The 15663-nt window shown below is 35.5% G+C and overlaps 1 protein-coding gene across 2 annotated transcripts in view; it reads left to right on the top strand.

The window, feature by feature from the left end:
- The window catches only part of itgb3a (integrin beta 3a), a 34245-nt gene that overhangs the window by 988 nt on the left and 17594 nt on the right, over positions 1-15663 (top strand). For both annotated transcript variants that reach the window (XR_012400059.1, NM_001037235.1), the window contains 9 exon segments: positions 2177-2262; positions 2381-2585; positions 4825-5077; positions 5170-5332; positions 7709-7870; positions 8637-8732; positions 8811-8900; positions 11278-11412; positions 12666-13095. Coding sequence is in view for 1 of the 2 variants with exons in the window: in NM_001037235.1 (NP_001032312.1) it covers positions 2177-2262; positions 2381-2585; positions 4825-5077; positions 5170-5332; positions 7709-7870; positions 8637-8732; positions 8811-8900; positions 11278-11412; positions 12666-13095 (1620 nt within the window). In the remaining variant the exon portion in view is untranslated.

Here is a 15663-nt window from a genome sequence, read left to right on the forward strand (position 1 = left end):
CCTCAAGCACCCTAAACAGAATGCCACGAGGGACACGATCGAATGCCTTCTTCAAGTTCAAAAAACACATTTGGACTGGTTGGGCATACTCCCATGAACCCTCAAGCACCCTGGTGAAGGTAGTCCAGTGCACCACGGCCCGGACAAAAACCACGTTGTTCCTCCTGGATCCTAGGTACAACCATTGGCCGGATCCTCCTCTCCTGTACGCTGGCATAGACTTTCCCCAGTAGGCTGAGGAGTGTGATCCCCCTATAGTTGGAGCACACACTCCGGTCCCCCTTCTTGAAAATGGGAACCACCACCCCAGTTGCCCAGTCCAGAGGTACTGTCCCCGACCTCCATGCGATGTTGTAAAGACGTGTCAGCCACGACAGCCCCACAACATCTAGAGACCTAAGATACACAGGGTGAATCTCATCCACCCCCGCTGCTTTGCCACTGCGGAGCTTCCCAACTACCTCAGTGACCTCAGCTTGGGTGATGGGTGAGTCCACTCCTGCATCCCCAGTCTCTGCTTCCTCAATGAAAGACATGTTGTTGGTTTTAAGGAGATCCTCAAAGTATTCACACCACATTCCCAGTCGAGGTCAGCAGCTCCCCACTTCCGATGTAAACAGCGTCGATGTGGAGCTGCTTTTCCCTCCTAAGGCGTCGGATAGTTTGCCAGAATCTCTTTGGGGCCAACTGATAGTTTTCCTCCATTCCATTTCCTCCAAAGAATGGTTGATGCCATTCTTTACTTCCAATGGTGGATCCACCCACCGGTGGATTTTAAAGTTTCGACCAAAGCTAAATTTCACTTTTAAGGAAAACAAAAAATTGAAGCAAAATAACAGTGATTTTATTAAGTTGACTTAAAGTATAATTTTTTAGTATGTTTAACGTAAAGGTGGCACAGTGGCTCAGTGGTTAGCACTGTCACCTCATAGCAAGAAGGTCGCTGGTTCGAGTCCCACCTGGGTCTGGAGTTTGCATGTTCTCCCTGTGTTGGCGTGGGTTTCCTCTGGCTGCTCGAGTTTCCCCCACAGTCCAAAGACATGCGCTATAGGTGAATTGAACTATATTGTTCGTAGTGTATGAGTTTTATTTTATTTGTTTGGAAGGACATCTGCTGTGTAAAAACATATGCTGGAATAGTTGGCGATTCATTCCACTGCAGTGACCTCTGAAATAGAGCCCTACAGCAAGGGGGACATTGGCTACTAGCTGAGCTAGTCGACACTCTCTGTGCTGAGTTTGCATGTTCTCCCCGTGTCCACGTGAGTTTTCCCTGGGTACTCCGGTTTCCTTCCATGTTTAAAAAACATGCAACAAAAGTTAAAAGCCCCTTTCACACATACAGACCTTTTCGGAAAATTGCCGACGTTAGATGTCTGCTTTAGCCAATCACAACAGTCAGACGCATTTACGTCCGCGCGGTTTGTGAGCATAAAAGCCTTTGAATATTTTCCCAGACACATTTAGCTTCTAGAAGTTAGTCAGATCACGTTTATATGTTCTTCTTAATGCCAACTGTGTAAATGATCATCGATGAGATGCTTATGATAAGCCGTTGTTTGTTTACCTTCAAGCTTTGCGTGCGCCTATGAGCGCCTGCACACACATATTATGAACATCTCGACATGCGAAAGTGATCCTGTGAAAGTTGTTCACAATATTGATCATCCACAGAGTTTGTAATTTAGTCAAATGTTTACAAATACAAGCGCAGCCGTTTAAAGCTCATTTGTGGGGAATGATGTCAGAATTTACCGGTATTTTGGAATGGATGTGTGAATGCTGTTTTCCGGAAAATTTTCGTAACGTCCTCGTCTGTGTGAACAGCGCTTTTTTGAATATACCGGTAAAGTTGTTCCGGAAAATTTCCGGATATTTACCGGTATCACTGTGTGAAAGGGGCTAAAGTCACAACCACTTACTACGTACAAACTGGCACAGTTAGCGGTCTACTCTTGGGAAGTTATGGAGACCTAACTGATCTTGTATCCCTCCTAATGCTTATTGACCAGGCAGGAGCCTTGGGCTCATCTATCTCCGAGCTCAGGGTTCTCTCCCTGGACAGCATGCCAAATCTGCTAAAGTAGTCAAGCATTATCTGTGAACTCTTGAAACATATTTGGGTGTAAACTGGGCCAGAATTTTTTATTTGATCTTTCCCTGGTTTTGTTTCTAGGCTCTAATATTTGCACTTCTAGAGGAGTCAGTACCTGTAAAGAATGTCTTTCGATTCACCCGACTTGTGCCTGGTGCTCTCAGGAGGTAATAAACACAATTTTACTCACATGCAAAAATCACACCCGTACAGATGCACAGATGACCGTTTGAAATGCTTCAGTATGTTTGCTATCATGGATTTGTGTTTGTGTGTATCTGTCAGGTCTTTCAAAAGGGAGGGTCGGCCCTGTCTCGCTGTGATCTGAAAGACAATATCATTCAGTCTGGATGTTCTGGGAAGTTTATTGAGTTTCCGGTCAGCAGTGTGAAGATAGTTGAGAACATACCTCTGAGTGACAAGGCTGGGGGTTCAGGCAGTGACATCACTCAGATCCAACCTCAAAAAATACAGCTCACCCTCAGGCCAGGTATGCAGTGTTATCAAAACAAGCCTTCTACTGTACACTGGAAAAAAGCTTTCATTCAACCAGTTTAAAAAAAAAAATAGGGTAATGGTTCACATCTAAATTTTATCACTTGACCCAATGAAAAATAAATGAATAAATAATTTGCTTTAAACAATATTTTCTATTTCAATGAGAACATTTTATATAAATTGGTACAAAACATCTTGTTGAAGAACGTCAAATAATTTAAATTCTTATTTTGTTCTTAACAAGAAGATATAGCTTCAATCAAAACAACAATTCCCATCAAATGTTCATTTATCCAATAATAAAAAATAAGGTAATGGTTTCACATCTGAATTTGATCACTCGAGCCAATGAAAAATAAATCATTTGCCTTAAACAATATTTTTTAATTCCATAAAAGTACAAAGCACATTAGGGTCCTGTTAAATATACATGCACTGGCCTGGTGAGTTACCTTAAAATTGTACATTAGTCAAACCAAATATTTCTTAGTTGAGCTCTTAATCAAAAAAAAAAATAAAATAAAATAAATAAATAAATAAATAAATAAATATATATATATATATATATATATATATATATATATATATATATATATATATATATATATATATATATATATATATGTATATATATATATATATATATATATGTATATATATATATATATATATATATATATATATATATATATATATATATATATATATATATATTTTTTTTTTTTTTTTTTTTTTTTTATTATGTTTGAACTTAAAATATATTACTTGAAAAATAAAACAAACAATATTAAACTGAAATGAAAGATACATTTTTAATTGGATCAGAGGCGGATTTACTAATCTGAGGACCCTAAGCAGTTCCAGCCATGTTGCCCAAAAGTTCTAAAATGCAACTTTTCTACTTTCATTTATTTTTAATTGATTTATTTTGCTGTTTTTAATTACTAAATATCATTTTCTACATTTTGTTCTAATGCAAAATTATAAGAACAACGTAAAGAGTCTTGTAAAACTTTTTTATATGATTTGTTTAATTAAAATTAATTCACAACTAAAAACAACATGAACTATTTTATTTTTAAAACTAATCTTTCAATAATTTGACTGCTGGACTGCTCCATGATTGAGGGTAGGTGAAACATTTTCACATTTGCGATGTAATACAATTTAAACATTTTTTAGACCCTCATCATACAGAAAATGATGGAAAATGATGTTAGATTTAATTAATAGGTATAATTTATACCTCTAGGTATTTATTTGGGAGCCCTCAGATTTTCTGGGGCCATATTATTATTAATAAAAGTGAATGTGACATATACAGTAATGTAATGGAACAGCAGGGTTGGGCAAAAACACATTGAAATTTTAGGTGTATCAAAATAAACTACAAAATACAGCAGCCACAACATGTGTGTATCAAAATAAAATACTGGATTTTGTATTTTAAAAATACTACAAAATACTTTTACAAAGGAAATCTTTGCAAATCTTTCATCAGTCAGATTTATTCGATCAATCCCTTCCACATTAACTTTTTTGCTGTTGAACTCTTCAATACTCAATATAAAAACTGTTTGAGGAGATTTTGATCATTAAATAACTGTGTTTGATATTTTGTGACATCTTAAGGCTTACATCTTTGATCTTCATTAACTATAAAGACCACCTACAGATCAGCTACTGGCATTTGAAACAGCCAATTAAGTATTGTAGGAATCTCCACTGTAGGACTTATTTTGAAGTTGTTTGTTTTAACAACAAACATTTGGCATCAGCTATCCATCCAAATAAAAAGGTATAGTCTTTCTTCTAAGATTTTTTAAATTCTTCTTTAAATGGAAGAGTCAATAACATCCAAAGCATTTATATGATGTCATTATGTAGATTTCTTACAAAGTAGTTTACAGCATTTTAATACAAAAATATAAGACACTAAAGTATTTTGATACAAAATATTAACCCATTTTCATAAACCCAATCAACAAATTACAAAATACTATTTACAAACTATTAAAATACATGTATCATAAACACTGTCCTTCCCTGAGTAAGAGTAATATTCTAAAATCATAAAGATAAATTCTGATTTTCTATGAAGTTAACGCATGTTACTTAAGTTAGTGAAAAAAGCTTTGGAATACATTTCTGTCCAAATCAAAAAGAAGTCAAAACATTTATCTCTAAATTTAGAAACTACTAACCCTTTAATCATCCTGTTTCTCTTTAAGATGATTCCAGGAAATTCACCGTCACAGTGAAGCAGGTTGCTGATTACCCGGTTGACCTGTACTACCTGATGGACATGACCAACACCATGAGGAAGAACCTGCAGACACTATATACTCTGGGCAATAATCTGGCCGGAGCTTTACGTGGCGTCACCAGTAACCTGCGCATGGGATTTGGAGCATTTGTAGACAAAACTGTCTCACCGTACATGTACACTTACCCACCAGAGGTCATCACGAATCCGTGCTATAAGTGAGCTCAAATGTCCTTCATATTAAACATACATTTAACCCATCAGAGATGGTGGCTAAGTTTAGTGACTTCTGTCTCTGTGTCTGACGCAGGACTTCTGAGTTCTGCCCACCGCAGTTCGGCTATCGTAACGTGCTGTCTCTGACAGAACAGGTAGAGCGGTTCACTGAGGAAGTAAAGAAACAGAAAGTGTCCAGAAACAGGGACTCTCCTGAGGGTGGATTTGACGCAATCTTTCAAGCAGTTGTGTGCAAGGTGACACTCACAGAAATCAATTTTTGCACAATACAAAGTCTAACTGAAAAATATGTTTGTATAAATAGTAAATAGTTAATACTGTACAATGACAGGACATGAATAATTATGCACTTATATGTTAATTAAATGCTATTTTTTATGAGGTAATGATGAGTTAAGGCATGTGCTAATTTGGAACTATCTTTAACATGTCACAAAATTTTTAGTGTGATTAATGCATTCCTTAATTGCGTTTAAGTACATCTTTGTTAATAAAAGTATTAATCAACTCTTTAGTTTTATCTAAATGTAACCAACATGAACCCATGACCATGTATCTTTGTCATGAATTTACTTGGAGGGGTACATTATCATTAACTCATTCTAAACCAGGGGCGGATTGGCCATCTGGCAAATGCCAGAAGGGCTGGACCATTTTTGGTCACACTTTACAATAAGGTTCATTAGTTAATGTTAAGTAATGCATTTACTAACATGAACAAACAATGAACAATACATTTACTACAGTATTTATTCATGTTAGTAAACGTTAGTTAATGAAAATACAGTAGTTCATTGTTAGTTCATGTTAACTCATGGTGCATTACCTAATGTTTACAAGCAAGGACTTGAATGTTAATAATGCATTAGTAAATGTTCAATTATGATTAATAAATGCTGTACATGTGTTGCTCATGATTAGTTCATGATAGTAAATGCATTAACTAATGAACCTTATTGTAAAGTGTTACCCCATTTTTTATATGTGGGCCAGTCAGTTTTTTTGTTTTATGTATTGTTTTTACAAACAGGCAGCTTTTATCTCTTGCTAGATGTGAATATTATGATGATGATGAAGGTAATTATAATAATATTAATTGAATGTTAAGCATTTGGCCCAATCTGTGATGGCCGGCTGGTTTTGAGAGGGGCCGAGCCACTTAGAGGTTACGCAAACATAATCATAATCTTGCAAGAATGTCAAACAAACAGTAAGTGCAACACAAGCCAATTCTCACTGTCAGATATGGACTGTAAAAAAAGGAAAGACAGCGCCGAAAAGCTCCAAGAGAGCAAAAAAAAAAAAAAAAATTTCATGCATGCAAGCATCGCTGGCCTCACTCTCTCATGCTCTTTGTCCTAAAGCAACTACTGTATTCTCAGTGGTTGGCTGGTGGTGTGCAGAAATTACACTTATTAGTAAGCCACTTACATGCTATTTCAGATCGAATATTCAGAGTAGCATGGTAAACAAATTAGGGAGTGCGTCACTGGTTGTCATCTAAAAATTAACCAATGTGAATATAAAACCAACTTCAGCTCAGTAAAGCAGGTTGGGTGGAATAGCGCCATATACTGTTTTGTAGTTAAACTAAATAAAAATCTACATTATCGATGCTGTAAAAGGACCTTATGAAACTTAAAATAGTCACATCAAACTTTCACTGGAAGATTTCATTGGCTGAACAACACTTCTCTGCAAATAACTTATTCGTAAACATCAGCTTTGCATGACAAATAGTTTTAAAATATAAAATTACCTGTCTAAAAGAAATACTTCAGCCATGGTGTCTTCCTTCCTCCAGCGTGCAAAAGTAACTCCAACATTGATTCAGCATTTCAAAAAGTTTTGATTCAGCATTTGATTTTACTGCTGTGACAGTTTCATGTGCACATCAACGTGTGGCGCATGCTCAATGAATCTGCATGAACAGATGCGCAGTTGTACAAATCTACATTTGCTCACAGACAGTTTGGGCTACTTCTCAGAATTATGGGAATTATCGGCCTGACAGTTTTAATTGGATGAACATTTTTCAGTCCTATGCCTTACCAAGAACATAAAAATACAAATATACACATTTAGATCATTTACTTTGAATCATTACTATTGGAATGTGAAGAGACTTTCAGCCAGCACAACAAAAAATGTTCACCTACTGCACCTTTAATTCATCCTTCGTTCATAATGTTTAATTGATATAGTAGTACATCCGTATTCATGTAGTGTTATTGTAAAGTGTTACCTATAGGTAACTATGTTTATAGTTTCAAAGTCTGAAGATAATGATTTCCATTCAGTGGTGGACAGAACTAAATATTTTTATTTGTAACTAAATAACTGTATATAAAGTCACACTCACCTTTTTTTGAGAGGAAATAGGCTCATTTAACTCCCCTAGAATCACACAGTTTAAATAAATAAAAAGAAATTGAGCCCATTGGCAGGAGCACTGTTAGCTTAGCATAGATCATTGAATCAGATCCAAGAACATTAGCATCTCAAAAAAGATTAGGGGTTTGATAAATTTCATAATTAAGAGGTAATCTTCGTTTGTTTACAAATCCTACAACTCTTAATCTTCACTTTTCTGAATGTTGCCATTGTTCCAGGATAAGATCGGATGGAGGTCTGATGCATCTCATTTACTGGTCTTCACAACTGATGACATTAGCCATTCGGCTTTGGATGCCAGGCTGTCTGGAATCGTCCAGCCCCATGATGGAGAGTGCCACATAAATGACCAGAATGAATATGACAAGACCACCATACTGGTCAGCCAACACAGATTTTTTTTTTTATAGCCTAAGTGTGTAATGCTGTAATAACAGGTACTTGACATGTTTTTGCATATATTTACTGAAAGTCAAAATAATGTCTAAAGGAGACCAAATGTTAGAGTTACAGGGTGTCTGTGGAGTCTTAAAGTATTAAAAGATGATAAACCAATTGAGAGAAAATTAAGATCTTTAAAAAGTATTTAAACAACTTAAATGCTGTTTGCTAATATATTAAATGTAATTTCATGTTTGCATTATACATGTATATTTGTATAAAGACATTTTATTTATTTTTAAGGATGTTTAATCAGTTTGTTTATGGCATCCGGCTGGATTTGTTGTCATCTTCAAACTCATTCACTTTACAAGCACAAGTCCTTTGACAGACACCCATATGCTTCATACTAACTTCTTGATTGTTCTTCATTTGATTCAAAATGAAGAGCCTGATGTATGTGGTATATCTTTCAAAAACAGAAATAATGATTGCAAATTTGCCCTTTTTAGTCATCAAACTCAGAGCACAGCTAAGGCTGTTTAATTGTGTTGTCTTACAATAAATATACAGTAAATGTAAGTTAAAGTGTCACTGACATAATCTGTTCACTTTGGCAATGAGGTCTTAAAATGTATGAAAAGTGTCTTTAAAAGGTTTTTAAAAGGTATTAAATTTATCTTAATGATTCCTGTATATACCGTTGGATGGATGGTTGGATGGTTGGATGGATGTCTGATAGTGCACATATTTTTGTATTTGTAGGACTACCCTTCAGTTGGCATGATCACGGATAAGATATCTGAGAACAATATCAACCTCATCTTTGCTGTAACCAGCAATGTGGCTCCACTGTATCGTGTGAGTTTCTGCACTTTGTCTATCATCTGTCTATATAACATTTACACACGTTTATGGGAAATGTCCTGTTTCTCACAGAACTACAGTGAGCTGATTCCAGGCTCAACAGTGGGAACGCTCACTAAAGACTCATCAAATGTTGTGCAACTCATTCTGGAATTGTATGCGGTAAGTCACTGCGCCAGGAGTTATACCTCGGTGTGAGTTCTGAGAATTGGTTACTTTTTACAACATTTTAGCAAATTTTAAAGTTACTTTTATTAAGTTTTATTAAGGTTTTTTCTTTTCTTTTTTTCAGTTTATATGCTATGGTAATAACACCAGTAGTACTTAATAGTTAAGTAAATCCCATTATATCAATCAGCATTATAAGATATTGGGGAAATAAATCCCAGAAAAGGCTCACTTGAGGAAGAGAAACAAATAAAACAGCATAAAAAGGTGGGGGGTGCGTTGAAAGAGAAAAGAAGTGAATAAAGAGGAGAAAATATTAGGAAACATTTCATTTTGTGGTGAAAGCAATAGGGAATCATTGAATCATTGACAGAAAAACATAAAGTCTGATACCCATACATACCCGAAGTGCCTAGTGACAATCTCCAGCCACAGTATCCCTCTTTGAGCCAACTAAATAACTCAGGCCACTGAGGTAAGACAAGCTATAAGCTTTGAATGAAAGTATTCTGTTCCACTTTGCTGTTTATTCAGTCAAAAAAATAAAACATTTAGAAAGGAACTGCATGTATTATAGACATGTAAATGGGTCAGACGTAGTTATCAAGAGGGGATAGTTCACCTCAAAATTAAAATTTATAATTTACTCTTCCCCACTTGTTCAAAAAAAAAAAAGAAGAACTCAAAATAAGAAATACATTAGTAAGAGCGAATCAATTCTCCAATGCCTAACCTTTATGTACCATTAAAATTTACCATCCATTTGTTATGTTCATTGCTGTTTTGCCTCATTAACCTCCATTATAATGACATTTTTTGATAGCAAAGCCATGACAGCATAAAATCATGCGTTCTTGATTGTTGCAGATTTTCCCCTGTTGGAAAGAGATCAAATGTTTAATGTTTACTGTTGATTATCAGTTGGCAATCAAAAAATGTCTGTATAATGGAAGTCAGTAGGGGCAAGAACAGCCCTGAACATAACAAAAGGGTGTTCAATTTGCCCAGAGTGTGTTATTGGATTTTTAAAAATTAATTTTCAAAGTATTTTTCCAAAATATGTGTCAAAAAACATTCTATTTGTAAAAACACAGAGGAATTTATAGCCAAACTAAGCCTCGATATCACCCCTGAGTGGATTAAAACATACCCAACAGCACACAAGGGCTAATTAACATAGTTAATATAATTAACGTTGATGGGCACAGTAAGTCAAAAACTAGTTCCTTTCATAATAGTAAGTAAAATATTATCTGTCATCTGTCATCATGGCAAAGAGGATTTTATTTACACTGAAAAACTCTGGGTTCCACACAATCGATTTATGTTGGTGCAACATGAAAGAAATTTGTCTTGATGGTAACTTAGTAGTTTTTACAAATTTAAGTAGAATAAACATAAAACCATCAAGTTGTCCCCCTATAAAACCTCAAGAATTGTGTTGTTTCAGTTGTTTCAAGCCATTTCTCACAACTGAAAATGCTGCTCTCTTTTTAGCCACACTAGAGTTATAATCAGGAGAAATGAAGATCTTGGGGCTCTGATAGAAAAGGTTTCAATTTCCTCGCCGCAAAACCTTTTCTTTATCGGTTAAGTAGTGAAACCACACGATAGCTCTTTGATTATCCCGTTCAACCGAAGACGCAGGGCCAATATGGTGCTCTCTGTCCATCAATGGAGGCGCTGGAAACATCTCTGATCCAAGCACGTCCTGGAAAAAGTGCAACAAAAATGTGACCGGATCGCTTCCTTTTACTCTTTCTGGAAGGCCGATAACCACGAGATTACAAAGCTGAGAGCGCAATTCCAAGTCCTCCATTTTCTCAGTGAGTACTTTATTGGCTGAGTTCAACTTTAGCACCCTCTGTTCCAGTTAACCATTCATGTGCTGATTAAGTTCGTCACTGTGTCGATCATGTGACTCGATACTTGATTTAAAACTCAAAAGATGCAGCAACTGGAGCAAGAGCAGTGTCAATTGCAGCTTTCACCTGTTCTGCGATGGTAGAGGTTAGCTCGGTGATCAGAGTGGCACAGAGATTTTCTAGATCCAGCGGCAGCCTGCCGCCATGACTCTTTGTCGCAGCCGCCAACACTTTTTCTGCCTTTCAGACGCCATAAATCCTTCCAAACTGTATCTGTTTGATGCCCGATACAAATAGGAAACCACCAAGTGTGTTTAAAGATTCAAGCAGTCAGCTAAATATATTGAAAGACGAAATTGTTCGGGAGCTCACTTCAAGCGTGATTACCGACTCACAATCTTAACCGGATGTCGTTTCAGCTCATTTTAAATAAGTAGTTTGAACAAACAACAAACGTCATTTTTTTAAACGTATATTTGTATTGTTTGTGCCATTTGTCTTTGCAGAAAATCAGGTCTAAGGTTGAGCTGGAGCTGTTGAATGTGCCGGATGAGTTATCGCTGTCCGTCACTGCAACATGTCTGGATGATGAGGTCATTCCAGGAGTACGGTCCTGTGACGGACTCAAAATTGGAGATATGGTCAGCAACTGACGCATAAACACTGGAGAAAACCATGCTTGTTCCATTTACCAAAGTGCAGTGAGCCAAAGCAACACTTCATCAATATGTTTTATCTCTTATTTTTATTGAGTTGTGGTTAATAGTAAAAGTTAGTTTGTAAACAGACAAAAGTTTACAGTCATAACCTATAATGACAGACAAACCTGAAAGCTGCAACTGACCAATCAGGGTCAAGTATTTTAGAAAGCTGTGTATATGGGGTCGCACAACAGTTGAAATTATCGCACACCTGATGCACACATTTACATGTTATTTAAAATGAAACTATTCATATGGCACTCTGTGGTGTGGCAGGAATATGAACAGTGTTCTGAACCATTAATCCTAATCCTAAACCAAACCGTCATCCTAACGCTGATCTTATAGTAAGTAAATGTAGTTAATTACTTTTCATTTGGTACTTTATGTATGGTTAAACTGTAACAAGAACAAGGCGTGATGGCGCAGTGGGTAGTGCTGTCGCCTCACAGCAAGAAGGTTGCTTGTTCGAGCTTCGGCTGATTCAGTTGCCATTTCTTTATGGAGTTTGCATGTTCTCCCCGTGTGGGTTTCCTCCGGGTGCTCCGGTTTCCCCCACAGTCCAAAGACTTGCATTATAGGTGAATTGGGTAAGCTAAATTGTATGTGGTATGTGTGTAAATGAGTGTGTATAGGTGTTTCCCAGTGATGGGTTGCAGCTGTAAGGGCATTCGCTGTGTAAAATATCACACGTTAATCACACGACTAACACGTCTTGCGCCATATAACGCTAGGTGTATGATCGGGCCCTTTACTTTGGTCCACTTGAGTATTAGTAGACTGTCTGCTTAATACCTGTTGATATTCTCCTTTAACAGACATTTAACTGACTATAAGAAACTTTGCAAGTACATCTCAACATACACTAACCTCAACAGTCTACTTAAATCTAATGAGAATTAGCTGTAGATGCAATGTAACTTAAATTTGACAAACGAACCATCAAAATAAAGTGTGACCGAGACTGAATATTTATACATATAATGAACTATGTGGTCACATTTAGAGATTATTGATTTGAATCATTGTTCAATCATCAATTTTATTATTCATATTAAATGCTCTTATCCAAAGCACTTTGCATTTAAGCAGTACATTTTGTCAACCTCATAACTTCATCATTTTTTCTCCATCCTCTACTGTTTTACCATGTGAATTGACCTTTAACTTCTTTTTCTCACTCTCCATGAAAGGTTTCGTTCAGCATTGAGGCCAAACTTCACGGCTGCCCCAAACAGAAGAGTCAGACTTTTACAGTGAAGCCAATTGGTTTTAAAGACGCTCTTCAGGTCACTGTGGACTTTGCTTGCGATTGTACCTGTCAGCAGAACTCGGTGCCTGCCAGCCCATACTGTCATGAAGGCAATGGGACGCTGGAGTGCGGCACGTGCCTGTGCGACCCGGGCCGACTGGGCTCCCGATGCGAGTGCAGTGAGAGCGAATATAAACCCACTCAACAGGACAGCTGTAGCCCCAGTCCAGAGGCACGGACCTGTAGTGGACGTGGAGACTGTGTGTGCGGCCAGTGTGCCTGCCGCTCAAGCAATTTTGGAAAAGTTTGGGGTCCGTTCTGTGAATGTGATGACTTCAGCTGCCCTCGCTCTAAAGGACAACTGTGCTCAGGTGAAGCTGCAAACACACATAATTTTTTGTGCTTACATATACAACTCCAAATCAGAAAAAGTTAGACAGTTTAGAAAACGCAAATAAAAAAGTAGTGCTTTCAAAAGTTACTTTGATTTTGTTCATTGCAGACAATACAACAAACATTATTTAATGTGTTCCTCGTGATTTTTTTTTATAATAAACACATATTTAAATTTTGATTCTCGCAACACATTTAAAAAAAACATTTTAAACATGAAAACATTTACGACTTTGTATTATTGCTGTTTTATTTCACAACATTTAAAAGACGTCTAGGGACTGACACCAAGTGATGAAGTGTTTCAGGTAAAGTTTTGTCCCAATTTTCCCTGCAAACAAGTCTGAAGTTGGCCAACAGAACAGGGTCTTTGTTTTTTTTTTTTTTTTGTTTTTTTGTTTTTTACACATTCTCTATTGAAGACAGGTTGGGACTGCAGGCAGGCCAGTTAAGTACCTGTATCCTCTGTCTTTTATTTTTTTTTTTTTTGCATTGTTGAAATTCAACTTTTTCTGATTTGGAGTTGTATTTGCATCAGTCAAACTGACAAAAAAAATTGTTAAGCTAAAGTTAAACTTTAAAATCTGATGAAGTTATTACAATAAGTTAGGATGGCATCATGGCAAAGACTAAAGAAATTAGCCATTACATTCATTTTTAAAACTATTATGATTAAATTTGTTGGGGAAAAACTGTTAAACAGCACTTGGGAATGATTTGAAAAATAATTAAAATATCAAAGGAGGAATAATAATTTTGTCTTCAACTAAGTTTATATTATTGTAAATGCAATATATATATATATATATATATATATATATATATATATATATATATATATATATATATATATATATATATATATATATATATATATATATATATATATATATATATGTATATATATATATATACGTATATATATATATATATATATATATATATATATATATATATATATATATATATATATATATATATATGTTATAAACAATAACAACAGTAATCTGATTTTAAATCACCAAAAATATCGGCTGGGTCACCTAGTATGGTTTTTTTCTTTTTAACTTAAATGATTAAAACCTTTTTAAAATACATATCTTTTTGTAGCTTTAGTAGAGAGTATAACTTTGTAAGTCTCAGTATAATAGGTCCAACTTTTGGTCACACTTTATTTTGATGGTCTGTTGAATTTAAGTTACATTGCATCTATATGCCAACTAATTCTCATTAGATTATAAGTAGACTGTTTGGTTGGGGATAGGGTTAGTGTATGTTGACTTGTACTTGCAAAGTTTCTTATAGTCAGTTAAATGTCTGTTGAAGGAGCATATCAACTGATATTAAGCAGTCTACTAATACACAAATATACCATCAAAATATAGTGTTAATCATGTTTTCAATCTACTTTGTGACAATAAATGGTGCCTAAAAAATGACAGAAACAGAGCTGTTTGCTATGAACTGTACACAAAGCACTTTATTATGCAGCAGGCTATTTATTTTTATTCATGATCAGATGTCATGTGAGACTGCCCTCACTCCATGATCATTTCTCATATCCCTTATTGTTTAACCACTTTGTCCCAAGCCAGCATAACTACTTTGAAGCCACTTGAATCATTATACAAGCAATCTATAAAAACCCTTGATAAGAAATCAGTTCAATTTCACCATAGTTCAATATTAAAGAAATACAACCTGCTTAGTTGGGAAAATTCGACTGACTGAACGACTGCTCACCGAACTACTAGAGGTGGTGAAAGAGTGGTGTATTATTCCTCTCAAAAAAGTAAATTCAGTCAGTCAGTGTTTTCAGAGAAAGCTGCTAGGGAATTGAACTCAACATTTCACCAACAATTAGAAGATCATGCACTTTTCGTTTTTTTCAGTCCCATGTTAAAAATTGGTTATTGACACATCAGCATTGTCAGCATTACTGTATTCTTGACACTTATTTGTACTGTTTGTCTTTGGCTCTTTGTCCTCTGCTGCCATTAGTCTGTTTTTGTTTTTTTACTTTAAATGTATTATATATATGATAGTGTATTCTGTTATTATGCTGTGCTTCTATTTTAAGTGTGACTTTTTAACATTCAATAAGGGGTCTACAGATGAAAAATAGCCATTATTGGCTAATTCTGGCACATTTTACAGTAATGTTTATTAATGTGCATTGACCCTGTAAACAAATAAACTAAACTAATAATAATAACTAAGGTAAGATGAAAGGGAAATGCCATTGAAAATTGTTCTCAAGACAGTTTGCTTTAGATATACAGTACAGTAATTTCCCTAAGCACTCACTTTAAGCCTTTATTGTTAACCTTCAAACGACAATGAGTTTGGTTACTCTTCTTAAAGTGATGGATAACCCAAAAATGTACCTTTTTTATTATTTTTTTTTCTTTCTGTTGAATACAAAATATTTTGAAGAATGTCTAAAACATGTAACCATTGACTTCAATTGAAGGGAAAAAATAGTATGGAAGTCAATGACCTTCTACAAAATATCTTATTTTGAGGAGAAAGAAACAGGATTGAGG

The sequence above is a fragment of the Danio rerio genome, chromosome 3 (assembly GCF_049306965.1).
Source record: "Danio rerio strain Tuebingen ecotype United States chromosome 3, GRCz12tu, whole genome shotgun sequence".
NCBI lineage: Eukaryota > Metazoa > Chordata > Actinopteri > Cypriniformes > Danionidae > Danio > Danio rerio.